Below are 27856 nucleotides of genomic sequence, written 5' to 3'. Positions count from 1 at the left end.
TTGCAGTACCACAGATGGAGAATTTGTGCCGGCGTGTCAAGTATTTTGGCCACTCAGACATAACTCATTCCTGTTTCTGATCTGGGCTCTCTTTCAAAGCACAGGCTGTTAAGTGAACCCCCCAAAATCAAAGTTTTTTGCTTCTGAGCACTGATATGTTGAGTTGGCTGAATGTGGCTGAATTAATGTTTCCAGAAGGATTTGGCCTCAAGGGAATTGTTCATTCTTACTTCATTGGTAGCATTAAATTTGATTGTTATATAATGTGGATTCATTCTTTGGAGTTATTAGAAAGACAACAGGTTTGCAGCCTTCCCAGAACGTTCCCCTGTATTCTGTTTAGTAGTATTCTTTTCCCTGCTGTTGTTTGTTTTTATAAGGAGGGCGAAGCCTCCTCGGGGTGCTTTTTCCTTTTAGTTTTCTTCCTGTTCTTTGCTTTTGCCTTCAGAAAAATATACAGAGCTTTTCTGTGTGGAAGGGAGGATGAAAAACAAACAAGGAGGCAGATCTTCAAAACTACCTTTGTTTTCTTTTCGTGATTGCCACGATGCCACGCACACTTTTTAATATAGAGAAGAATGTTCTTGCTAAGTAGTCCTATTCCATCGTGGAAGGTTGACACAAGAAAAGAATGCAAAACATCCTTGTCTGTCTGTCTGTTGCCTTTATGTAAGGTGGACACGAGGGCAATCTCTCCATGTGATGATGTTCTTGGGCCGCATACCGGTGGGTTCGACTTGTGCTGATCGTGGGTGAGGCCTGTGAAGGAAGGCATGTACGGAAAGAATAAGGTTCATTTGAGCACATTGATTTTAATGACTGTCACATACCATTGAGTACGTTTTTATGGAATTTGGCGGGCGGCGGCGAAAAGAGAAGACGTATCGGGGTGAAATCCTGCCTGCCCAGAGACTCTGTCTGAATCTGCCCTACTTTTCTGCCAACGGGGAAAACATACCTCCATTTGTCCCCAGACCAGGGGCAGCATGTGTCACTGTTTCATCCACACCAAAGCCTTCCACACCTGGGTTGTGAGCCACGTTCCAGCTGTCAGTTTGCATTTCTTAGTCCAGAAAGTATTGATCTGATGTGTAGAGATCTTTCCTATTCTAATTATTTCAAGAGGGTTTGGGAGGCTTCTCCGTGTGAAAGAAACAAGCAAGAAGGTTTATGATGTTTGGGTTATTCTTTCAGAGAAGCTGAGTACAGTTGGCTTAAACTGGTCCTGTTATCTCCTCTTCAAGGTCATGCTGACTATAATAGTAAGGCCATAAGGAGCCTGGGTTTCACTTTCTATCTCTTTTCCTTCTGGTGTTCTGTACATAGTGTGCTGAGAGTTAAGGTTTAGACTTCTTATAAGTTATTGTAAGTTTAAGTTAAGTCTGCTGCAACTGGATTTCTTATGGACAGTGCCAATCCTGAATGTATTGGATTTGTGACCATTACGCTCATTTGCCTTCAGTAGCAGTGAAGCTCTGCCGGATGAAATATAATTGCCTCTGGTCTATTTTTTTGGAATCCTGCAACATGTTTAAGTTTTTACTCTGCTAACTATATGCTGGAATCTGCTCTGGAGATATATATATATCAGTTTCCAATAAAAATCTTCCAATTATTAACAAATCAAATACAATACAATACAATATCACCAATTATATATTCCAGATTCAAATAATTTCAGGGGACTCCCCATGTCCTGGTTTCTAGAGGCAATATCTTTTGTTTATATTCTGCTTTCTTGCCTCTTGGTTCCAATTTCCTAATTCTAATTGTCCATCTTCATCTTATCAGTCTGTCACTCTCCGTTATGTGACTCAAAATCTTGTTTTTAACAGATCTTTAGATCTAATTAGCATGCAGGGGGGCTTTTATTCCATATTTTCCTTGTTGGTTTATTTTGAAAAGTGGATCAATATTGAGTAGAACTCCCATGACATCAGCAAGATCTCACGAGATCTCGCATGAAGCTGCTGCCCCTTCTCCATTGGAGGCAGCGGGGCAGGCATGACACCGCCTCTTGGTGTTCTGCCGCCCAAGGTGGATGCCTCAGTCTGCCTCATGGTCAGGCCAGGCCTGCTGCAAGGTTTTTAACAGAATTGCCTTTCACTTACCTCGGAAAAGTTGTGGTGTTCATTAATATTCTCTTGCTGTGGTTTGCCCATATGGTTGGACTGCATTGACATGCCATGACAGAACAGCAGTTGAGCAAGTCACTATGAAAGCCTCTCAGGCAGGAGATGGAGAACCACTTGACGACCGTTTTAGGTCCCAGGGTCCGGTGCGATAAAAAAAGAAATAGTAGCCTCACCACACAGTAAAACCCTGTGGTTATTTTCACAGTTAAACCTATTGTAAAAATACAAAAAATAAAAAATGGAAACGGGAGTGTTAAGTTAATAGGTTTAAGTGTCAAGGAGCATATTACTCACAGTAGACCGAAATGCAGGCGTTGTGGTTTAGCATTTCATCCTCTGGCAGAAGTTTCTTTTCGCAGATGTTCTCACTTTACTTTCATGGTGAAGCACAGCGTGCGCAGGACAGTTTTGTGGCTACCATTTTTAGAACGGTACTTGCAGTAGTAGCCAACGCATACGTACATATTTATAGTTAGTGAGGTTTGGGGCTGCAAGCCTTACGAGGTCATTTTAAGTGTATGCCGGTTTTATTGTTGCATCCTCTGTGAACCTTAAAATAAGTTTGCCTCAACAAAACCCTGTCGTTTCTGACCTAATAGACCCTGCAGTGGCCTCTGTTGTAAGGATGTGGTTGTCTAACTATAACTGTTGGAAGTGTGGATTCGTATCCAACTTACTCTGCCGTTGCCCCCTTTGGGAACTAAGTTTCTGGAACCATCCCATGGCTCATGAGCTATGGAATCTCCGGAGCACAGCAAAATGCCTGATATTGGAAGATTTTTTCCACCTTTGACAATTAAGTACGTTGCAAACTTGCACTCTCTGTCCTTCGCCAAGTTAGGAGAACTACGCTGGGAATGTGGAAAAGGTGGCTATGTAACTTTTTGATCTGCCTTCACTAAAAGTGAATGAATGTGACACAGATAGTGGTTCCCCTAGGAAACCACCACAAAATTATTGCAAAACAATAAATAAAGTTTGCCAATTCCCCCCCAAAATTTGCATATTCTACAGTATGTGTTCACTATTAGGCATCCAGTGTTGGGGGTTGGGGGTGTTCTTTTCCCAATGCCTAATTTCCCCCAGAGCTTTTATTTTGGCAGGGTTTTGAAATTAACAAGCACTTAGATTTAGCGGTTGGATATTTGCCTGGGTCTCCTAGTAAGGAGGCATAAACAGGAAGCAGAAAGAGAGAGGTTTATAAATGCTTTAATTGCATCTTGGAGTATCTTTTGCTTTTATATATTTGGACGCTTTGAACATTGCACTGCAAAGTTGTAATAATTCCAGCTTTTATAATGAATCTAGAGCGTTGTTGTAATTCATATAACAGAGCCTCAAGAAAACTTACGTTTCCTTTGAAGATCACTATTATGCTATTCTATTTAAGTTGTTCCAGGCTTCCAGTCATTCATATTCAAATGGATTTCCCCCACTCCCTGTTGGTGTGATGTAGTTGCCAAAATAATTAGTGGTTTGTTTTTCTTCAGTGATAATAAGCTGTGTGATTGATCACATGACCTCAATATCTACAGTAGCCTTTGCCAACCTGGTGTATCCTCCAGGTTTTTTTTGACTACAACTCCCATCAGCCCCTGCTAGTAGAATGAATATCCACACAAACTGGCGCCTGATTAAAATGGTGCTTACCCAGGATTTTGCTAGTATCTAAATGGCTGATTAAATTAGTTTCTGTGAGTGCTCTGACAGCTGGTTGTATGTGCTATTACGAGTTGGTTTTATACATGAAACGTCTATAATTTTGCACACACATGCAACTTTCAGTCACAGCTGTATTTTTAAAATATGCTTTACATATAAATGGATTAAGGCTGATGGGAATTGCCGTCCAAAATATCTGAAAGTTGATCTACAGCAGAGTAACGGAGAACTGCTAGGTGCATCTAAAAGGACAAAGAACAACAACCCTCACATGGTGAAAAACCTCAGCGTTTTTATTTTATACTTTTATAAGCAAATTAAATCTTTATAAGTAATGAAGAGGTTTAAAGTTTGGGGTAAGTGTGCATGAGAATTTCCCATACATCTGGTTTGTGCACCTGTATATAGGACCAGTGCGCTGTTGACTCCCAACTCTTTCTCTCCTGGCTCGAAATCCAGTAAAAAATGTTCAGGATCCAGATCTGTGTTGTTGACAGCAGACTGGATGTCGGTACAGTCGCACTGTCAGTGAGTAACTCTCTTTTGTTGAGAACACCACCAGGCTATGGCTTTCCCCCACAATACTGAGCAGGGAGATTCCATGGTAGTTGTTACAATCATGGTAGTCACCTTTCTTCTTCTACAGATGGCCCACAGTGCTGGAGTCATGCATGTCTTGTGGCACAGATGATTTCCCCCATCACTGAAAGACAAAGCCATGGAGGTGTGTCCTAAGGGAGGAATTGAGGCTGGCTTCAGCACTTCTGTTGGGATCCCATCCTGTCCGGAGGCTTTGCCACCTGCCTAGAAGTTGATGGCATCCTTCAGCTCTTCAAGGGGAGGAGGGACACCCAACTCTTACAAGACAGGCAGAGTCTGGATGATGTCTATTGCAGTCTCTGAGACCATGGTTTCTTTATGCAAGTATAGTTCTTGCTGGTGCTCTGCTCATTGCTTCATCTGCTTGCTGCAGATGGGGACGCGGGTGACACTGTGGTCTAAACCACTGAGCCTCTTGGGCTTCCCAATCAGAAGGACGACGGTTCAAATCCCTGTGACGGAGTGAGCTCCCATTGCTCTGTCTCAGCTCCTGCCAACCTAGCAGTTCGAAAGCACACCAGTGCAAGTAGATAAATAGGTACCACTGCGGCGGGAAGGTAAACGGTGTTTCTGTGCACCCTGGCTTCCATCATGGTGTTCTGTTGCTCCAGAAGCGGTTTAATCATGCCAGCCACATGAGCCACAAAGCTTTCTGTGGACAAATGCCGGCTCCCTTGGCCTGAAAGCGAGATGAGTGCCACAACCCCACAGTCACCTTTGACTGGACATAACCACCCAGGGGTCCTTTACCTTTACCTACCCTTCATCTGCTTGCTGAAGTCTGAGATGAGCTCTCCAGACAATGATTTCACGGATGCCGTTTTCCTGACAGTTGGCCCAAACCCTGTCTTCATGCCTTCGTACATTTTTCGAGTGTTGCCACTGTCAGCAGCGAGTTGAATGCCCTGACACAGCTTTAGCCAGTAACCATTGGCACTTTCGTCTGGCAGTCCGCTGGGCGCCACTTCTTTAGTATGGACTTCTGCGAAAAGAGCCTGTAGAGAAATGTGGAAACGAGGCATGCGGACTTCTGAACAATCATTCATGCAAATCACAAAGAACGAGTGGTTCATCCATCACTACCTCAGAGCGGTTGACTATTCCCAAGAACACACCTCTCCCTCCAGGCGGACGTGGCTTAAAAAGGGATAAATGAAGGGTTTTATTTGGAGTTTATTTGCAACATGTCGTCTTGGACGGCCTGAGATTCATTTCCCAGTGTTCTTATATGTGTAACTGTGTCAGAGTTACTGGCACGCTGTGAATAGCAATTTATTTCTACAGTTTTGATTTCTGGGCAGGCAGGAAGCCAATGGCTGATATTAAGTGCTGGAAGGCCAACTCTGCGTGTAATAATAGAGTTCTATCCTCCCTTGCACTCGTTTGAACTGAGGGGAGCGTTCTCAATTCATAGGCTTGGCATTGGGGGAACGATTGCTGCCACAGGCACATGAAAGTTAACATATAGTAATCCCACAAATGACTTTTTAGTAACCATCTGAGATAGTCTAGATGGAAATAGCCTTGCTGGTCTTCTGCATATCAATGAAGCACTCTTTACTGGTCTAGTGTGCAACTTGTTTCTTGCAAGAGTACCCAGCCCTATAAGAACTACAGAATATACAAAAATGGCATAGATGTTGGTGGGTGCTGCTGTTTGTCATTTATATGTCATAAACTATTACTGTTGTTAGCTTAGCTCAGGGTGCGTAGACTCAAATTGTCTATGTAGGTTGTTGTTTGTTTTTAAAACAGGTCTTGTAAAATCAGCTGCAATAAACATGCAATACTGCGTCAGGTGGGAGGATCTGAGATGAAAATACGAAGCCTATCTAGGGCTGTGGGAGTCTCTCATTTGGTTCTTCTGCAAATGTTTTTCACTTAGTTGTAGATTGCTTGAAACATGGAATTTGAAGTGTGTGCAGTTTTCAAGGTTGCCAAACTGTTTTTTTTAAGGCAGCACAACTCCTGGTCAGGAACACCTTGATACAAGACTAGATTATGTTACTTTGTGGGGTTGTAGGCTTGGAGGAAGATGTGACTGAAATTTCTTGCGAAAGTACATTTGATGTGGCTAACCGTGTTTAAACACCTGTGCGCATATATATATATAGTAGTTTTGTGGCAAGAGTGAACGAGTGTTTGTAAAAGTACGACTGAACAGCAAATGTATTGCAGAATGCAAAAAGATCTTGTATTTTGGTGAAACCAGTTTGAGTTCTTTGCTCAAAATTCAAAAGAATTGTCTTTTGAGCTATAACTTTTCAGTAGCGTTGCTGAGCAAGAGTCTCAGAAGCAAGAGTAATCATTCAGTAATCTACAGACTGTAAACTTCCATTGTAAGTAGAGCTTTGTCTTGCAAATCAGATGTTGGAGGTATAAACTGCTGATTATAGCGTCAAACAGCAACAGAGGCAGCGTCAAACAGCAACAGAGGCAGCGTAACATTTAACATTTTCAGATAATGCTAGCACCTGTGTGTGTGTGTGTGTGTGTGTGTGTGTGTGCTCACGTGCACATAAACACTTCAAAATTTGTTCATAATTTACAGTGCAATATGCATGCCTACTTGGAGTAAGTTTTATCGTATCCACAGGAAAGCGGGTATAAGATTGCAGCCTTAGAGAGGAAGCACCTTCTTTTGGTTTCTAAATTACTGGTTGCATTTGATGGGACCCAAAAGAGTAACCAGGGCAAAGTTTCTTAGCAAGACATTTCCCTTCTGAAAAGCTTCCCTTCTGCATTCCTTCTCCTCCTTCTTTTCCGTCTTCTTTGTTCTTTGAGCTCTCTATAACACTACAGAGTTAAATCCTCTGGGCAACAGCTGTTTCATGCCATTTATAACCAGCCCTGTCATGAATTAATGCAACTCGATACTATTGTTGACTATCCAGAAAGCCTTGAAATACTTAATGGTGTGATTATTTCAAAAGCTGAGATACCTGTGTAATAGCTGCAAAAGTGCTTTGATTCCACTCACCCCCTTTTAAATCTGTTTAAAAGCCACCAAGGTTGGGGGGGGGGGCGGAGATGGGATGTTAGAGTGTGAATTAAGCATTTGCTTGCCCTAAAAGCAGCTTGGCAGAAAAAAACATTCTGCACTTAATATGGCTTTTGCTACATTAGATCACCACAGTGGCGGCTGACGATTCCACTTTTCCTGGGATTTCTCCCACTTGAAATGAACTTCCAACTGGAATTAATTTGACTTGGTAGAGGAATTGCTATTGCTTTTATTGGGCGCGGGCTTTCACCATACTGCTCTCTTGCCCGCCTCTCATTTCATATGAGTACTAAACATTTGGCAGCTATATCTTGTCACAGTTGTAGACTTGTCAGATTTACGAGGCTACTAACTTTGAATGTAAATATCAAACGGTACGGCCTACCCACTCGGCCGTGTCGTGCTTCAGCTTTTATACGCCAGAAATGGTTTGTGTGTGGTACCAGTGACAAATTAGTGGTCGGCTACAAACAAATACTGCCATTTTGGAGCCCTAAAAATTATTTCAGAAAACCTTTCTAATCTCAGAACTTGAATATCCGAAAACCCTGAATTAAATAAGATTGTCAGGTTGCACCAGTGTGGGGCTTCATTGAGGGTAGGGGGTTGTTCACCTGTGCAGAATATTTATTATTCATTTATTAAATTTGTATGTAACGCTATATCAGTGATAGCCAAACTTGGCCCTCCAGCTGTTTTGGGACTACAGCTCCCATCATGCCTAACTAACAGGACCAATGGTCAGGGATGATGGGAACTGTAGTACCAAAACAGCTGGAGGGCCGAGTTAGGCCACCACTGCCCTATACCCATAAGTCTCAGGGTGGTTTACATCCCTGCACATTGTGAATTGAACCCATCGTGCTTCCTGATGATGTGCACGTAGACTGGGACCGTGGCAGAGCCAATACAGGCTGCATTTTATTTGTGTATCACTCACATTTCCAGTTTCTGCATAGCTAGGTGGGGAACCTGAGGCCCTCCGGATGTTGTCATACTAGGCTGCCTTGCATGAATTTTCTAGATCAAATTCAATCGGTTTTTAGGCCTAGTATTGGCATAGAAACTTCTTAGGTTGTTCTACAATGATTACCAGAAGGGCAGGGTATAAATATGTTGCTGCTGTTGCTGTTTTTATTGTTGTTGTTGTTATTATTATTACTACTACTACTACCTCTTTTGGGAGAGAGACAGGGGGATTGTTTCCCTTTTCATAATCTACAATTTTTGTATGTTGATGTTTTAATCTAGTTTTTCAACAACAAAAAAAGAGTTATATTTTAGGTTGTTTCTATAATGCTGGTTTTAATGGACGTATGTGTTTGTTTTTACTATTGTAACTTGCTTTGAGTTGCTGTGGCACAAAAGTGGCTAGTAAAAGTTATTAAATAATAAAAAAATTTTGTTTTCTTTAACAGTACTGAAGATTTCTGGGCTACCTTGCTGGACCTCATTTACTATGCCATAAAGAAAACAGATACTTTAAAGAGTTAATTCCTGGGAAGGAAAATAGAAAAAAAATCCAAATGGTGACAGGTACTGTATTATATCAACTTTTCAATTTCACTTCCATTCCCCCCCCCCCTTTGTGTGTGTTTATGCTACACACAGATCTCTCAAAGTAAGTTAATTGATGGTTAAGTGATGGTTAGGAACTTTCAGTGGGGATTCTTTTTACCTTCCCGCTGGAGCAGTACCTATTTATCTACTTGCACTTTGACGTGCTTTCGAACTGCTAGGTTGGCAGGAGCAGGGACTGAGCAATGGGAGCTCATCCCGTCGCGGGGATTTGAACCGCCGACCTTCTGATCGGCAAGCCCTAGGCTCTGTGGTTTAACCCACAGCGCGACCCACGTCCTTTATATCACTTTTACCCCACCCCAAATTCAGTTGCTAGTGATCTTTGCCCGGTAGAAAGAAACTTAGATCCAGATTCTTCCAACAACTTGACCCTTAGCACAGTGAATCATGCAGCTTAATTTGCTGTTAAGTTTACTGATTTACAGAGTGCATTCTAGCCAGCTTCTTATTCTGTTCATTTTTTCCCCTGGTGGCTCTACTGTTCTACATTTCCCCTTTCCCCCGTTTTTTGTTTTCATATCTTTAAAAGTGTTCATTGGCGCATAGATAGCGCTGTGAAATGTATGACTCAAAACCCCCTTTTTATTATTTCAAGAATCATAATAGTCCTTTACTTCTCTCTTTAAAAATAAGCAAATCTTTGTGTTAGAAATGTTTTTGTTGCTGTGGTAGTGATACAATAATGAACCTCAGTTGCGCTCTGTGATGTTAATTTTATGGGACAAGCACTTTATGGATTCTTCTGCTTTATATACCCCCCCCCCAAAAAAAATCTAAGTAGTCCATAGTGCAGAAAAGGATCTGCCATTGACATTGTCAACTGACTTGTCTTTTCTTTTCTGAAATTTTTTTACTTGACTTTTACAATTTAACTACAGATAACAAATTATTTGCATAGATCATAAAGGTTGCATGCATTTTACATAACTAATGCTTATCAGTTTACATTAAAACAACCGAGCAATAATATAATACTGGTTAGAGAAGATAACATTTTTTTGTGAATCTCTTTGAGGTTTTTTTCTCTAATGAAGTGGTATATAGATTTTATGAAATAAAAAGCAGTAGACTCTACCATAGTTTCAAAGTAGAATAGCCTGGTTAGCTGAATTTTCTGATAAACTAGGTATCTTTCTTCACTGCAGAAAACTTCTTATGTGCTTGTATTTTCGGTTTATCATGGAATGGCTTTTTGTGCAGTTGGGTTGAAAAATTTGGGCACAAGACGATCTATTGTCACAGTACAAAGTTGTCTGATTTGGAAGGGAGGAAAATGGGGAACCCTTTCTTTTTCAGAATGATCAGTAAACTAATGTCATTGGCATTATATGGATGCTAATTTCTGACCTTTTTTCTCTAGCAAAGAAAAAAATGTTTCTTTTCATGTGAAGTTGCATATTATTTCTAATACGAACAGAATTTATATTACTACAATTGCATATTATAACTAATAGAACCTACCTTCCTTGATGTTTTCTATTACAACTTTTAGTTGTGGCTCTTTTTAAAACCCAGCAATAAAAATAAATTGTTTAGGTAGGTCACTTAAAGACACCCCCCCCACTCCAAGATCAGGGCATGTTCCACTTGTGAATCCTGACCAGCCAGTTGTATGGTAAACCAAAATATTCTTAGGTACCCCAGTTCACCTGTGTGTGTACCCAGGGCATGGCAAAAGTGGTGTTTTTTTAAAAAACAACAGCACATTTTTGTTTTGTTTTTTTACTTCTGGGAATCAGTGTCTTTAAAGTTGCAGGAAAGCGAACTAGTACAATGTGAATGTCTTGAATGAACCAGGTAAAGGAGGGGTAGGGGAACTTTCCTAAGAAAATGAACAGTAATTTCATGTGACAGATGAAAAATACTGCTTCTCTTTCTGCCAACGGAAGCCGTTCAGCTAAACATCATGAAAACTTCTCTGTCTGTGTGTATTGAACTCCTCAAACAAGCTATTTGTGGCTTTGACAACCATATAATTAAACAATTATAGAGCTGGAGTTTCATTTGATAAAATAGCCTGCATAGTCACTTGTCTGGAAAGGCTGTAGTACTTCCACAGTAATAAATGACTTAAAGAGTATTTCTCGGCAACTAATGTCTGTCAGGATGAGATGCTTAACTTGAGACCTCTTAACCCATCTTGACAGGCATCTCCCCAAGAACTCTGAGGCCCTTGTTGCAGGACTTTGCACTCTGTAAATAGGTATGAGAGCATGTTGTTTTCTCTGTCTATTATCTAGCCCTCACAGCATGTTGAACCCTGCTGCTTAAGGAATGATTGTTGAAACACTCCGTTAACTCTTAGGAAGGCTAAGGCTTTGTTTTTGTGAATGGCTAAAGGCCAGTGGTCTTGTTTAGCAAATATTGAATCCACAATGGCAGTTGTCTGCCACTGCCTCTAAATTACTACCGGCTAATTGCAACAGTTGTCCACTGCTATTTCCCTTCGATTGATAGAAAAAGATAGTTGGATGGTTTTGAAATAGCATGCAGAATGACTTCCCGGCAGAAATGATTGTAGTGCCATTTTCAGAGTCTACATCCCTGTGCATCTCCTTGCAGCTAAACAATACTTTTGCATCGTTCATACAGTGGGCAGCCTTCACCACTCATTTGCCCTCCAGGCAACTCCTAACATTTCTAACCATTGACCATGCTGGCTGGGCTGATGGGAGTTGTAGTCCAAAATATATAGAGGGTACCAGGGTGGTGGAGGGACGCGGGTGGCGCTGTGGGTTAAACATATGTCAGGAGTGCTCTGATTGTGTTTCCTGCTTGGCAGGGGGTTGGACTCGATGGCCCTTGTGGTCTCTTCCAACTCTATGATTCTATGATTCTAACACAGCATAGGACTTGCCAATCAGAAGGTCAGCGGTTCGAATCCCTGCGATGGGGTAAGCTCCCGTTGCTCAGTCCCTGCGCCTGCCAACCTAGCAGTTCAAAAGCATGTCAAAGTGCAAGTAGATAAATAGGTACCACTCTGGCGGGAAGGTAAAGGGCATTTCCGTGTGCTGCTCTGGTTCTCCAGAAGCGGCTTAGTCATGCTGGCCACATGACCCGGAAGCTTATGCCGGCTCCCGTGGCCAGTAAAGCGAGATGAGCGCCGCCACCCCAGAGTCCGTCATGACTAAACCTAATGGTCAGGGGTTCCTTTACCTTTACCTTTACCAGGGTGGTGAAGGCTGGCCTGGACCATCTCCAGGTTCTTTTGAATGATAGGCACATCACCTCCATGCATGCACATTCTTTCTCATTGATTGTGGCTACTGCTTCAATTTTCTGCCACCTCCTGCTTGCCCACACCTTTTGGGTTACATGTTCAATCAGCCATGTCTGCATAACAATGTCTGTGTAGCAATGGAGCGTCAACTCAAGAATGGATGGTGGCCCACAACAGCAAACAAGATCTTTTTTATATAAAAGGGTGGTTTTCAAGGCAGTTGACTTTTCTCAGCTGTTGAACCAGCAGCGCTAGACATAGGCAGCTACTGGGCAGATTCTATTAAACTTCATTGACGCAAGCTGCCAAGACTGTTGGCTTGGGGTGGGCAGACTGTGGAGCTTCTGCAGGTTCCAGGCTTTGGAGCAGACCCTTGTCTCAACACTGTCATGTGGATTAAGGCTTTGATATCAAGCAGCACAGGGGTGAAGAGAAGTATTTAACAGATGGAAGTTTAATACCGGAGTAAGCAACTGATTGTTGGAAAAGGTTGCTGTAAATCTATCTTCATTTTTGCCCTCTGGGAGAGAGAGAGGAATCGATCTAACGCAAGACCTGGTTCTCACTGGGATGGTAAAGCTGTGTCTGGGCTATCCATTGTTTGGAGGAGCGTTCAGTCGTAGAGTCTTCAAAATGCATGAATGCTTTTCCATACAAAAATGAGTCAGGTCTTTAAAACCTCAGTGGGCTACATGTGGCCATACAGCATAGACAGGGCTACCATCTCAGAATTAGGGCATACTCTAGTGCAGGCACGTCCAACTTCCAAGAGACTGTGATCTACTCCCACTATACAAAAAACCAGGCAGTGATCTACCCATTGCATTGTCCAGAGTTTTTCAGCTTTTGGAGGGGGGCGGATCAGGCAAAAGTTGTTGAGCTTTTTTTGTCAGGGCAAACCTGCCCTAAATATGGCTAATGTTGAAACTCACTGATTTTTATCTATAAATCCCTTAAAAGTGTATTAGAAAGACCAAATGCTACCCTACGAACCTATCTGGCTGTTAAGAGTCTTCTTTAGAAGCCTTCTCTGTACTGGTGCACTGTTTGAAGTCCATTCCATGTAAGTCCATATGAACTGGCACATAATCTGATAACTTCTAAACCACCAGATTAAAATGATGTTCATGTCAGGAGCTCAATTTATACTCGAGTAGGACTCTGGTAGAGACACATGCCCAACTGGCATGTTCCCTCCCTCCTGGTCGATCATTCGGGAGCTTCAAAAGCTTTCTTCTGCCCAAACATCACAGCGACCGATGCCAACCGACACTGGCACACTTAGGGATCTGCAGAGTTTGCGCAGTTGCGTAACAGACCTCAGCAACTCAGCATTTTGGCTACTCTACTTTATTTACATATAAACACACACGGAGCACTGCAACATGGCTCCCTCTCTCTCTAGCATCAGACAGCAAAGAGAGAAAGAACAAACGACAATAGTCGTGTCTCCATCACTTCCCACTCTGTGGAGTCAAAACATACACCATCATGTGATAGACAACAATCCCATGACTGCAGTCATGGAGCAGGAATTCTGACAGTTCACACAGGCTCTACGTGGTTGATAAATTAGGTTCTGTTACAGCTCTGACTACTATTGGCAAATTTTGTTATAGGTTGTTTGTACATGTGATACTGTTTGATATCTGTAAGTTTCCCTGAGAACTGGACTTGGTATATATATATATATATATATATATATATATATATATATAATATATTTTGGCCGAAAATGCTTGAAAATACATGGAGCTGCGTAGTGGTACCAGTTATGAATCAGCAACATTTTTACAAACACATTCATGTTTTAATGTAGGTTGTAAACTGCCTTGAGATTTTTTCCTTAAAAATATAGAAATGAAAATAATAATAATAATAATAATAATAATAATAATAATAATAATAATAAGTTTTAAACTATTTGCTGCGTTTGGAATGATGCTTATATAGATAGATTTTTATATGGGGCTTGTGTCTAAACAGCAGCTTTAAATGCTGTGATGCAATCGCATACAACCTTAATCTTCATTTACATTTGTTTCATACTCACCCAATTCAGCATGCTTTGTTTGCAAGCGGATGTTGCTACTTAATTGGAAACAAGCGCTGGAAATGGGATGCATATTGAGACACACCCATTTTCACAAAAGACCCTTTCAGTAAAATAACCATGCGTTTAAGGTGTGATGGAAGCATTCCAGGTTCTCTTATTATCTGTATTCGCATAACTGTAGCAGGCAAAAGACCTTTTCCTTAGCAGCCAAGTGGAACTGGATGTGAAGCGCATATTCTTGGCTCTCTGCCCCAGATCGCATCAGTAGGGCTTGGTGCGCATACCTGAGAAATGGTACTTCCGCATCCCCAAGGGGCACATTAAACGAGCTCTTGGCAGAGAAATGGTTTGTCGGGTGGATTTTATTAAGCAGCAGCCAACTGTCGGATTGAATGCTTAAATTGTATTGTTTACTTACTCTGCAGATATGCAGTATTCTTTACAGGCAAAAGGGTAAATCTGTTGGAATTGGGTTCTGTTCGTTGATTGGCTAGCCACAAATCGTGCACGGCCATGTTTCTCGAAGCCAGAGCACACCTGCAGGCAAAGCGTAGGCCCTGCAAGGTTCCTAGGACTGGAGGCAGTTGAGAATGCAGGCGTGAGGAGTGGTATAGTGGTTAAGAGTGGTAGACTCGTAATCTGGTGAACTCGGTTTGATTCCCCACTCCTCCACCTGCAGCTGCTGGGTGACCTTGGGCCAGTCACACTTCTCTGAAGTCTCTCAGCCCCACTCACCTCCCAAAGTGTTTGTTGTGGGGGAGGAAGGGAAAGGAGAATGCTAGCCGCTTTGAGACTCCTTAAAGGGAGTGAAAGGGGGGATATCAAATCCAAACTCTTCTTCTTCTTCTTCTTAATACCCCCACCCCATCTCTGTTTCGAAAATTCCTTGCACGCAGAATGCTAACATGTAGAAAAGCCAATATCTGCTGCTTCTGCTTCTCCCAGGGATTGGGTAGAATCGGCTTCCAGTGCAGAATGGCGAGGCTTGTGTACTCTTTTGGTGGTGTCAAGATCCCAGTTGTAAGCTGTATAGCATGTGTGATAGAGCTAAGGCATTGAGAAAGTGGGCATTTTTTTCTTGCTTTCCCATAATAGCTGAGGCAGAGTTCATCCAATGAGATTGATTGGTGATAGATTCAGAATGCACAGAACAAAGCAACTACTTCCACCCAAAGCATTAATGGAGAGCCAGTGTGGTGTAGTGGTTAAGAGCGGTAGATTCGTAATCTGGTGAACTCGGTTTGATTCCCCGCTCCTCCACATGCAGCTGCTGGGTGACCTTGGGCTAGTCACGCTTCTCTGAAGTCTCTCAGCCTCACTCATCTCACAGAGTGTTTGTTGTGGGGGAGGAAGGGAAAGGAGAATGTTAGCCGCTTTGAGACTCCTTCGGGTAGTGATAAAGCGGGATATCAAATCCAAACTCTTCTTCTTCTTAGGGCAGGCACGTCCAACTCCCAAGAGACTTCAATCTACTCCCAGTATTAAAAAACTGGCAGTGATCTACTCATTGGAGGGAGGAGGGACGTGCATAGGGTGGGTGGATTGTCCAGAGTTGTTGAGCTGATTTTTGCAGAGGATTGCCCAGAGTTCTTCAGTTTTTATTTGTTAACTTTCAGTAAACTTTATTTAATCCCTTGATCGATAAGGGTCCCACGATCAACCAGGATCAGCCGGGGATTTACCAGTAGATCACGATCTACTGGTTGGACATGCCTGGCTTAGGGAGTTCACCACCACAGTGGTGACAGCCATTGACTTAGATGGCTGTAAAGGAGCATTAGACCAGGAAGATAAGTCTACCAGTGGCTAAGTAGCTTTGTTGTTGTTGTTTAGTCGTTTACTCGTGTCTGACTCTTTGTGACCCCATGGACCAGAGCACGCCAGGCACTCCTGTCTTCCACTGCCTCCTGCAGTTTGGTCAGACTCATGTTTGTAGCTTCAAGAACACTGTCCAACCATCTCGTCCGCTGTTGTCCCCTTCTCCTTGTGCCTTCCATCTTTCCCAACATCAGGGTCTTTTCCAGGGAGTATTCTCTCTCTCATGAGGTGGCCAAAGTATTGGAGCCTCAGCTTCACGATCTAAGTAGCTACGATAGCTAAATGGGACTCTGGTTAAGAAGTTTGAAATTCCAGCTGCTGAGGAGAGCCCTACCTTGGCTTGTGGACTTTCCAAAGGCATTTTCTTGACCTCTGTAGAAAACAGGAAACTTGAATAGACAGACCAAGAATGGAGAACCTTTAGCCCTCCAGATGTTGTTGAACTACAACTCGCATCATTCCTGACCTCTGGCCATGGTAGCTGGGGCTGGTGGGAGTTGGAGTGCAATAACAGGGACCCCCATCCCTGAAAGAGATGGGCTTCTCTTGCATTCTTTCAGTTGAGCCCTTGAGCTACTCCTGCATGAAACCAATGTAAGTTTCCCTAATGGTGGCCATTGCATATCTGCCATCCATTGGTATTTTGTTCAAGCCACAGGATGGTATTTTTAAGCATAACATTATGTCATAAATTGACTTTAGCAAGTGCCTTTAAAAACAAGAAGGCCTGGTTTGTGTGATTGTGTGTCCCCCCCCCCCCCCCGACTTTGGAAGCTGTTATAACATTTTTTAACATAGTGCTGCTGGCTGCACCAGCTGTATGTTCTGGTGACACATACTAATTTCTCTCGGCGCAAAGATTATTAGTGCTGCCATTGAACCAGTGTGAAAGAATAAATATAAGCATATTTTTGAGAGAGAAATATACACAGTCCCCATCCATCTGTCTGATTTCTAATTATGTGAGGCAGGTGATTATATAGTGTAACAGAATTCCTGTCATAAAATTATCCTTCTGTTGGGTGTCTTTCTAAGTGATCGTCTAAATGTCTCTGCTTGTTGCAAATAGAACTTCGAGTAACGCTCATTCTTTTCGGTTTCTTTCTTCATGTTCACTGCAAGTCTGTGTGTCCAACCTCATACATGTAATCTTTTGTTTAATTGTGTAGTACTATCATTTTCCACCAGAATGGAGTGATTTCACAGATTAGGGCACTAGACTAGACATCTGTCCACAATATCTTCTTATCTCCTTATTGATGGCAATAGTCCCTCCTGTCTGCACGAAGTGCTTCTTATACCCATTACAAATATCCTCCTCATTGATACTGATGCCACCTATAAAAGCCCAACTTGAGGGTTCGAGGCCACCAGTCCCTTCCTCAAAAAGAGTTTGGGCGAGGAGAAGAAATAAGTTTATCTCCCTTGGTCTGGGGCAGAAATGGAAACAGCATCAAGGATGAGCACTTTCAGTCTACCTGTGCATGTATTTTGTCCTCCCAACACACACAACATGCATCTTAACAACAGCAGCAGCAGCAACAACAACAATTTTATTATTTATACCCCACCCATCTGGCTGGGTTTCCCCAGCCACTCTGGGCGGCTTCCAACAGAATATTAAAAACATCAAACATTAAAAACTTCCCTAAACAGGACTGCCTTTCCTTGACATCTAGTGGGAGGGCGTTCCACAGGGAGGGCACCACCACCAAAAAGGCCCTCTGCCTGGTTCCCTGTAACCTCACTTCTCGCAGGGAGGGACCTGCCAGAAGGCCCTCAGAGCTGGACCTCAGTGTCCAGGCTGAATGATGAGGGTGGAGATACTCCTTCAGGTTTACTGGGCCGAGGCTGTTTGAGGCTTTAAAGCACCAACACTTTGAATTGTGCTCGGAAATGTGCTGAAGGTCTTTCGTTTATCAGCACTTTTCCTTCTCATTTTCTGGTGCTGCTTTGCAGCCTAAACCAGAGCTGGGTCAATTGTTCTTTCTGGGAAACTGCCACTCTGCCACCAGAAGTGGAGTTGCAGCCCTTTGGCTGAAAAAGCTATCCAGCCCACCTCATACAGTCAAGCCATAAATACTACCCAAACTCATACTTATGAAGTCAACAGAGACAACAAAATAATGCCAGGGGGGTTGCTTCCAGGGTGGGTTGGAAGGTCGGATTAACTCTAGGTGTCCCTTGTCACCCCCCCCCCCCATCCTCGGATATCAATCCCAAGCGTAGACTCTAGAGAGAAAACAGAAAGCAAAGTAAGTTGGGGAAATGCCTTCACAGGAAACCATACTGAGCTAAGCAAAAAGACGATTATTGTTGAAGAGTTAGCCATTGGGTTTGCTTGTTTGTTTGCCCTTCATTTAGCTAGATTCAACTGTTTCATGTCTCTGCAAACGACGGTAGGAGCGATTTCTCTCCTTTCACTCTAGTCATGATTTTGGAAAGAGGAATTACAGTCGCACCTTGGTTTTCGAACAGCTTGGATCTCAAACGTTTTGGCTCCCAAACACTGCAAACTCGGAAGTGACTGTTTTGAACTGCAAACTATTTTTGGAAGCTGAAAATCTGATGGGGCTTCCGATTGGCTGCAGGAGCTTCCTGCAGCCAATCAGAAGCCGCGCTTTGGTTTCCGAACGTTTTGGAAGTTGAACGGACTTGCGGGACAGATTCCGTTTGACTTCCAAGGTACGACTGTATATGAAGTTTCTGAGTTGCTGCTGTATGATAAATTGGCCTCTGTGCAGTGCCTTATCCCATCAGTACGCCACTTATTTCCTGAACAAAGGTGCCAGCTAATTAGTTGAAATAGTCATTAAAATAAATTGACTTTATACTTCTTAGAAGTATACAGGCACAGTTCCAGCACCACCTCTGGCATCTAAAGAAGTAGGACTGTAGTCTATGAAAAGATAGGCTGTATAAAATAAGCAATACTTGTCTTTGGCTTCAAATAACAGTACAGTGGTATCTCGGGTTACATACGCTTCAGGTTACAGACTCTGCTAACCCAGAAATAGTGCTTCAGGTTAAGAACTTTGCTTCAGGATAAGAACAGAAATCATGCTCCGGCGGTGCAGCGGTAGCAGGAGGCCCCATTAGCTAAAGTGGTGCTTCAGGTTAAGAACAGTTTCAGGTTAAGTACGGACCTCCGGAGCGAATTAAGTACTTAACCTGAGGTACCACTGTAAATGGCTATTCCAATAAACTATTTAAGGAACACACACACAAACACGAACAATTCTCTTATTTTAGAAAATAGTGCATTGAATAACTTAATATTTGCTCAGAAACACCAAGTATAAAAGATAATGAGCAAGACCATTTACTAGAATTCCCAGTGATCAGAATTTTAAAGAAATGGGGGTTGGCAGTTACTAAGCAGAAGAATGTTCCCTAAATAATGGGAAGAACGGTTGTTACAACTGGGAATTACAGTTCTAAATATTCATAAATTGAGAACTAAGCAAATAGCGAAGCTTAAGTAGTTATCAAGTATTATTAAAATGGGTCACCCAGATGGACTCAGTAGGATTATCCTGGTGGAATATTAGATAGAGCCAGGGGTGGCTTTCAATAGCTGTGATGACTTGTCAACCTTGATTCATAAGCTCAGAATTGCAAATACAGAGCTCAGTGCAGTCCAAGATAGGTATACGTCCATGCATAGAAGACTGCCACAGGTCATGACAAAAGAAGAGAACACAGAAGAGAAAATGGTAGGGTTTTTAAGAGAGAAAAAAATCCAAAACAAACTGTCCCAAGTTCATCTGGTCTGTATTCACCTCCAGTGAAGGGATCTTTATAGTAAATCTGTAAATCTCCTATATATATTAGGTGCAAGGCCCAGGAAAGGTATTGGTAAGCATCTGTCTTGATGTCAGGATTCCTCGGTGCTTATTAGTTGCCATGGTTACATTCTTCCGCTGGCTCACCTTTTATGTAGACAGAAAATGAGAAATTGAACTGGAATAGCTCGAACAAAGAAGTTACATAATTTGCCCAGACACAATAAATCTAGCTGACTCATTTAAGCTGCCATCCTATATATTTATGCACCTGTTCTGACTTCCTGTTGATCTCATGCCTAGAGTTGCACTGAAAGGTACTTGGTTGAAATAATTAGAAAATAGGGACAGTTTTGCCTGCATTCAAACATAAGCCTGTTCCGTACCATTATCTGCAGAGAATGGGCGTGCAAAACATTCAGCTAAATGCATAGCGCTGTCTAGAGTCATATACTGAATTTGCTAATTCGGTGAAATATACCCAAAAATTGAATTCAGTAGATTATAGCGCATTTGGCAATTAATTTTCAGAGTTGCCTTTCTTTTTAGAAGAGATGGGAGCCACAGTTCAAATTCTCACTTAGCCACAAAGCTCACTTCATGATCTTCAAGATTCTCCCCCAGATGGTATCTGAAATTGGGAATCTAAGACTCTGAATGCTTCATAGTTTTGAAGCAAAAGCCTGAGATTCATACAACTCCTACAGAAAGCCCATGGGTTGCAAAGAAATGTCTCGAGCTGCCTGCAGCCGAAACCTATGCATGGCAATTTATAGTTCCATTTTAGTCTTTTGTTAAAATATTTAAAATACACCTTGAACTTCGAAAATGCAACATCTCCCTTTCATGTCCCCAAAACGCTTGTCTACAAGTATTGATATGACAGATATAAATCATGAGAGCTCATGGAAAATTATGGTTGTTAATAGCTTCCTGTGGCTATTTCTGAAAATGAGCCGCTGTTTCCTTTTATAAAACCAGAGTCTTTGCTGTGGGGACGTTTCTTAACAAAGTAAAGAGTGTAGCTTGGAAATCATTAGCCACTGTGAAAATCTGACAACTTCCTTCCTTCTGCCTTTTATTTCTGCAGCTTTATACACCAACCCAACGGATCAGAAGCATGTGCTTAAGAAGTAGAGGTTTTGCTGAGGCTCCTTCTAGAAATCTTTTCCGTTCTCTGCTGTGGCAAATGCATGCCTCTTGGGGGAAGTGATCTGTCAGATAGCAGGCATTCAGAAGAACTCTTGCAAGGACGGCTCATGCGTTTAGTATGAAGATGCCCATGTCTTCGCAGACCCTCTGAACTCCAAAGGCGTTTCTTCTGCCAAATGAACTTTTGCTGCTGTGGTTGCCCATCTGCATTCATAGGCTAAGGACCCTTAACATGGCTCTTGTTCTCTATGGGGCTGTGAGTTTATTTCTTGGAATGGCAGCAGCGTTTGGTCCAGTGCCCCGGATTACCTGGGAACACAAAGGTAAGAGCATAGCTTACGGTAAGGATAGTGATTCATAAAATAAATGAGTAGTAGTTCTGTACTTTGCTGATACAAAATCCTCCGTAGCAGTAGATTAAAGGCTTGTTTTACGTTGCCATACAGTATAGCCCAGTTTCCCCAAACTTGGGTCTCTCACTGTTTTTGGACTACAACTCCCATCATCCCTAGCTAGTAGGATCAGTGGTCAGGGATGATGGGAATTGTAGTTCAAAAAACAACTGGAGACCCATGTTCCGAAAACCCTGGTGTAGCCAATGCAAAATAGTGTTGATATCTACAGAATTGGCACAGCAACTCAGTGAAATAAATGGGAGTGGAAGACCTACTCAGAACTTTCTAGCAAGAATTGGAAGTCTGACATCGTACAGTAAACAACAATTTTTTTGCTACCCTTGCATTTACACCTTTGGTTGCTCCTTGGCATTTAATGAGGAGACCTTGAAGAACAACTACCTCATTGTTAGTTGCCAATCGTTGTTTTCCTATGTTTCTCTGTGCCTCACAAGGAACCATTATTTTTTGGATTGACTCGAGTAACTCCTTTCAGTTGGCACAGTGGACTGCTGCTTCGCTGCCCCTCAGCAACAGCATCACTGCCACATATAGAATGGTTGGTTGTGGGGGGAGGTCAAGTGGTCAACCACACAGGCTAAGCCAAATCCTGAGTTCCCACCTGTGTAGTAGGGCTGGTCAATGTCAAGTTTTCAACATTGCGATGTATTGCCCGGCAAACTTCGCGATCTGGCGATACCAATATACCTGAAAGAGCGTCTCCACCCCCATCATTCATCCCAGACACTGTGGTCCAGCGCCGAGGGCCTTCTGGAGGTTCCCTCACTGAGAGAAGTGAGGTTACAGGGAACCAGGCAGAGGGCCTTCTCAGTAGTGGCACCCACCCAGTGGAACACCCTCCCATCAGATGTCAAGTAATAAACAATTATCTGACTTTTAAAAGACATCTGAAGGCAGCCCTGTTTAGGGAAGTTTTTAATGTTTGATCGTGTTCTTAATATTCTGTTGGATGCGGATGGTGCTGTGGGTTAAACCACAGAGCCCAGGACTTGCCGATCAGAAGGTCGGCGATTCGAATCCCCGCGATGGGGTGAGCTCCTGTTGCTCGGTCCCTGCTCCTGCCAACCTAGCAGTTTGAAAGCACATCAAAGTGCAAGTAGATAAATAGGTACCGCTCCGGCGGGAAGGTAGACGGCGTTTCCGTGTGCTGCTCTGGTTTCACCAGAAGCGGCTTAGTCATGCTGGCCACATGACCCGGAAGCTGCACGCCGGCTCCCTCGGCCAATAAAGCGAGATGAGCGCCGCAACCCCAGAGTCGGCCACGACTGGACCTAATGGTCAGGGGTCCCTTTACCTTTACCTCATATTGTGTTGGGAAGCACCCAGAGTGGCTGGGGAAACCCAGCCAGATGGGCGGGGTATAAATAATAAATTATTATTAGTACTATTATTATGACTATTACTACTACTTCATCTACATCACAATGTTCAAAACCCTGCTTCCTACCACACCGCTGCAAGGCATCAGGGGGAGATCTCTAAGACAGCTTCATCTCTGTGAGGAAGGACTCTCCCGCTCCCCAGCTGAGCAGGAGAAGAATTAGGGCCTCTCAGCTGGGGAGCACGAAGCCTCCTGCCCCCCAAGTGAGGAAGCCCCATGCTTCTCTGGCTTGGAAGTGAGCTGGAGAAATATCGGGGCTCCCTCAGCTGGGGGATGGATACACTTGGAGCCCCCACCTCGCCACTGGTTCACACAAGCTGGCAGTGGGTTGGGGCCTCTGCAAGACAGCTTGGCTGAGGCAAGGGCAGCTATGCTCTCCTCAGCCGAACAGTTTAAAGAAGCAGTATTGGTGCCTTGATGATGCAACTTGTTTCTCCCTCTGCTCCGGCATGAGGGCAGAGTGGGATGGTGGCTTCACTCAACGGTATATCGCTGGTGAAATGGCCGCTGCTTCTGAGTCTCTGCTACCAGCACCTGCTGGAGGGAGTCGAGCAGCGGCAGCTTCAGCTGCGATACACCGTCATCGTGGTCTGCCCCTCATACTGGTCCTGAGCAACATATCAATACATCAATTGCAGGCCAGCTGTGCACCCACATAACCCTTCGCTTGCTGTTGTCCCACCCTGGTCAGCAGTACCAAAATTGCTGTTGGGAGAGTGGGACCACAGCACCCCCCCATCGTGCCAATTCTTTCTGACTACTCGACGTTACATTTTCAAAAAAAGGAAAAGGCCGCCATTTTGAGCTCCCCAGCATCTCACAAGACATCCTGAAATCCCTTAGGCACCTAATGTAGACACAATGGTACCTCGGGTTACATATGCTTCAGGTTACATACACTTCAGGCTACAGACTCTGCTAACCCAGAAATAGTACCTCGGGTTAAGAACTTTGCTTCAGGATGAGAACAGAAATTGTTTCCGCGGCGCGGTGGCAACGGGGGGCCCCATTAGCTAAAATGGTGCTTCAGGTTAAGAACAGTTAAGAACGGACCTCCGGAACGAATTAAGTACTTAACCCAAGGTACCACTGTAATAAATTACGCCTGCATATCTCCCTTCCTCCATCTTCAGATTGTAGAATTTGGGTGACAACACGGTCAGTGTTTCTTCCATCTTCCTCCCAGGTTTTGATCAACTTCCAGCCTGATGAACAGATACGGAAATCTTACATAGATTTTGACATTTAGGTTGGTCCTAATAAAAGCCATTATCATTCTGTGGCTTCTGCATGTCATTTGACTGTAGGGTCAATTTTTTCATTGTTTCCCACTCAGGAAGAACCCCATTTCAGACTTTCCAATGATCCTCCGTACAATCCTGGCCTCCAGGGCAGCGAATTTGCATTTGCTTAAGCTTTTGAATTGCTTTCTCTCCCTTCAATTCCACTAATGTCCAGTCATTAGGTTGTGCCACTTTAGTTAAAGATCTCAAAATCAATGGATCTAGGCCCGGATTTGAAACCAAGCAACTATTTAGTCAATTGTAAATAAAGTTTGCCTTGAAGTGAATGCATTTTGAATTAATGTTTGCCTTGAAATTTAATTGTATTTTAACAGAAGTTCATCTAGTATATTTTCAAGAGCCCGAAATATTTAACTACTCAACTTTGTTGCTAAGTGAAGATAAGGATGTTTTGTACGTAGGAGCTAGAGAAGTGATCTTTGCGCTAAATGCATTGAACATTACTGAAAAAAAGCAAGAGGTAAGTTTGCAGTTTTATATACTAAATATTCATGATCAGCAGCCCAAGCTCAAACATGCTGTGTTTTTATATGTGCTGGAAGCCAGGTGGGTGGGGTATAAATAATAAAATTATTAATTAATTAATATTTAATTAATTTAAACATGCATGCTCAAAGTAATATGATTCATTCCTCTGTTAACTATAGGAGTGCAACTGAATATGCATTGTTGTAAGGCTTCAAAATGCAATCCCCTTGCTGCATTCATGCTTAAAGCTAGAGAGCTGCTTTTACCAGGTGAAACCTGTCAGCCATTTTCTAGCTGCGTAGTCTTTAATATGCAAGATCATTTTATATTATTGCTTTCCTGTTGCTTATATTGTTTTCTCAGTTTGGGAAATGGCTGGATGGAAGGGGAGTGGTTGTCATTTGCCCTATACAGTGGTACCTTGGCTCTCAAACTTAATCCGTTCTGGAAGTCTGTTGTTCCAAATGCGAGCTTTTCCATAGAAAGTAATGCAAAACGGATAAATCCATTCAAGACTTTGAAAAACAACCCCTAAAACAGCAATTTAACATGAATTTTACTATCTAACAAGACCATTGATCCATAAAATGAAAGCAATAATCAATGTACTATACTATAAAATAAACAAGACAGTATTGTGGATGATAAAAATTAAAATTAAATATTTTTCATACCTGCCCTGATGATAGTCATTGTTTGGATGGGAGGCTTTTATCCATTTCCGCAGGCGCACAATCAGTCAGTAGCTGAACTGGGTTCCACACAGTCACAAAAACAAATTAACCAAAAAAGCCTCAAAAACACAAAATAAATAGCTAAAACAAAAGCGCCAAACTTAATCAGTTCCGGAAGTCTGTTTGACTTTTGAAATGTTTGAAAACCAAGGCACGGCTTCTGATTGGTGTAGGGGCCCCGGAAAGAATAGCTGACAGCCTCACTGGATGTTCGGCTTCTGAAAAACGTTCGAAAACCAGAACACTTACTTCCGGGTTTTTGGCATTTGGGAACCAAGCGTTTGGGAACCAAGGCGTTTGAGAATCAAGGCACCACTATAGATTGTAAACAGTTCCTACGCAAATCCAATTCATGGGAAGCACAATGAATAATTTGAAGTAATTTACTGTAATCTTACACATGTGCTTAACGTTCTCCAGCTCCAGTACTGCAGGTGTGTTTGGAAAAGTCCCATTTCCAAGAGAGCAATTTTTTTTAATTTTTTTTTTAAAAAGAGGTGTATAGCTGCTTGCAGTTGCCCCAGGATGGCTTTGGACGCCGTAATATTAATTGCTCTTTGTGGGAGCACTGAAAAGGTCCTTTGATTTGTTCTTACCCTGGTTCTGTTTTCCTCCAGGTGTTTTGGAAGGTCACAGAAGACAAGAAGACGAAATGTGCAGAAAAGGGCAAATCCAAACAGGTGAAGAGAGTTTGTTGCTTGTCTCTTTATCAGCTTGACTTTCAAGAAAGTTTTTTCCCCCTAGTAGTATTGCAGAAGTAATTAATTTTCCATGCCCCTTTAATTAAACCTTCAGCAGAGTTAATATGTCTCTTTTGCTGTGTTAGTTCCTGTAAGTCATGATACTGAACGGTTGCGTGTGCATGTGTGATAAAAAATGTAGAGCTGATAGTTTGCTGCACGGTATTGCTGCTTTCTTCCCTTCTTCAAATGCAGCAGTACCAAGTATGAAAAAGAGCCAACCTCTCCCATAACTGCAAGCAGCCTTGGCTTTGTGCTGCAACATATTTGATGGGAAGCAGCAGTTCATTGATGGATGAGCTTATTTAGCATTTCTCCTTGTTGCTGTTGCTTTAGATCAGGCACGTCCAACTCTCTAGAGATTGCAATCTACTCCCAGTAAAATAAAACTAGCAGTGATCTACCCGTTGTCATTGCCAAGAGTTGTTGAGCTTTATTGGGAGCATAGACCAGAGCTGTCGAGCTTTTTTTGGGGGGGGGGGGGAGGATTGGCAAGAGTTGTTGAGCTTCTTTTCGGAAGGATTGGCAAGATAACCCACAGTTATCACTCCTTCATCCACAAAGCAGCTGCATAATGGAAGGCAAGGTTCCACAGCGATGGGATAGACTGCTGGGGCCGGTGCAAGGCACGCTCAAACAGGAGAACACAGGCGATCCCTTTTTTAAATCCTAAAGTTGACCTGGAGCACCCCGGCAATCTACCTGTCAATCATGGTCCACCAGCTGAACATGTATGCCTTAGAGCAGGGGTGACCAACTCTCAAGAGACAGCGATCTACTTTCAGAATTAAAAACTGGCAGTGATCTACCCCCGTTTTTGGGGGTTTCAGCTCAAAGTTGTTCAGCTTTTTGGGGGGAGGAGAAAAGCCCAAGAGGGGACAGCTATAAATTGTTGAGCTGTTTTTACAGTGGAGAAAAGCCCCCTTTTTTTAGAGGTTAAAATAAAAACTTTTTGGGGGAGGATAAAGGCAAGGGACAAAGGGGTAAAGTCACTCACAAAAAGATCGCTATGGATGAAAACAGGAGCACAGAGAAAGATCCGTCTTCCCTTCCAGAGATCAAATAACAATGGAGGGAGGGGCGAGGCGGCAGGCAGGAGTCAATTTTAGCGATGCTAAGGAGATCAACCGCGATCTACCAAAACCTCGCGGGGATCTACCAGTAGATTGCGATCGACCTGTTGGACATCCCTGCTTTAGATCATTGGTTCCCGAACTCTGCTCCACCCTTGACCACTTGACCAGGGCTGAGGGTCTTAATGGACCACTTACGTATTTTTCTGCCTCTCGTAGAAATTCTAATGTCCTGTGCTAGATGCTATATGATTTTAAATTGCATTTTTACAAGCACTCTGCTAAACACCTGTATGAAGTTCAGTTCATGGCCCACTGGTGGTCTGTGGACCAGTTTGGGAACTCCTGCTTTAGAGAAAAACAAGCAGGGTTTTGAGTGAACTTTCGGCCATTCTCAGACGTCCATAGCCAGAATTTGAGCAACCTGTTGCATACAGCCCTTTAGCAAACACAACAAGAAGTGTTCCATTAACCATGGTTTTCCGTTTTGCCAAAGCTCTGAAACGATGGTTAACAGCTTCTGAACAAGCCAGGATGTTAAGGAAGCTTAAAGCCATGGTTTACTATAATGGCTTGTTCTGAAGCCATCAACCATGGTTTCCTATTCAAGACGAAACAGGAAACTGTAGTTAATGGGATATTTCCTGGGTTTGCTCACTTGTTCAAGAGAAGAGCAAAGCAGTTGCATGTAAAGCTGTGAGGATCGTTCATATCTGCCAGGGGTTCA

The 27856-nt window shown here is 42.9% G+C and overlaps 2 protein-coding genes across 2 annotated transcripts in view; one reads left to right on the top strand and one right to left on the bottom strand.

Moving 5' to 3' along the window:
* Window positions 1-27856, top strand: part of LOC310659862 (semaphorin-4D-like) — a 114880-nt gene that overhangs the window by 62870 nt on the left and 24154 nt on the right. The window contains 5 exon segments of the mRNA XM_083403861.1: window positions 8820-8937; window positions 11130-11185; window positions 20952-21336; window positions 24429-24574; window positions 25934-25996. Coding sequence (XP_083259987.1) covers window positions 21246-21336; window positions 24429-24574; window positions 25934-25996 — 300 coding nt within the window. The 5' untranslated portion in view covers window positions 8820-8937; window positions 11130-11185; window positions 20952-21245.
* Window positions 110-7979, bottom strand: LOC310660025 (uncharacterized protein). The gene is made up of 4 exons (XM_083404390.1): window positions 7055-7979; window positions 5158-5392; window positions 2112-2346; window positions 110-759 (listed from the first exon to the last, which is right to left on the bottom strand). Exons 1-4 carry the CDS (start codon window positions 7139-7141, stop codon window positions 666-668), a joined length of 651 nt encoding a protein of 216 aa, XP_083260516.1. The 5' UTR covers window positions 7142-7979; the 3' UTR covers window positions 110-665.

The sequence above is a fragment of the Podarcis tiliguerta genome (assembly GCF_965153285.1).
Source record: "Podarcis tiliguerta genome assembly, chromosome: 11".
NCBI classification, from domain to species: domain Eukaryota; kingdom Metazoa; phylum Chordata; class Lepidosauria; order Squamata; family Lacertidae; genus Podarcis; species Podarcis tiliguerta.
The sequence above is the reverse complement of the archived record's forward strand: the minus strand, read 5'-3'. Positions and strand labels throughout refer to the sequence as shown.

Coding starts and splice junctions, on each gene's coding strand:
- LOC310660025 (XM_083404390.1), bottom strand. CDS start 7,141: ATGCAGAAGGGAAGCTTTTCAGAAGGGAAATGTCTTGCTAAGAAACTT. Junction 5,393..7,054: donor GGTCCCATCAAATGCAACCA/GTAATTTAGAAA, acceptor ATTTCTCTACAG/GCTCTTTTCGCAGAAGTCCA. Junction 760..2,111: donor AACACCACAACTTTTCCGAG/GTAAGTGAAAGG, acceptor CTTCCTTCACAG/GCCTCACCCACGATCAGCAC.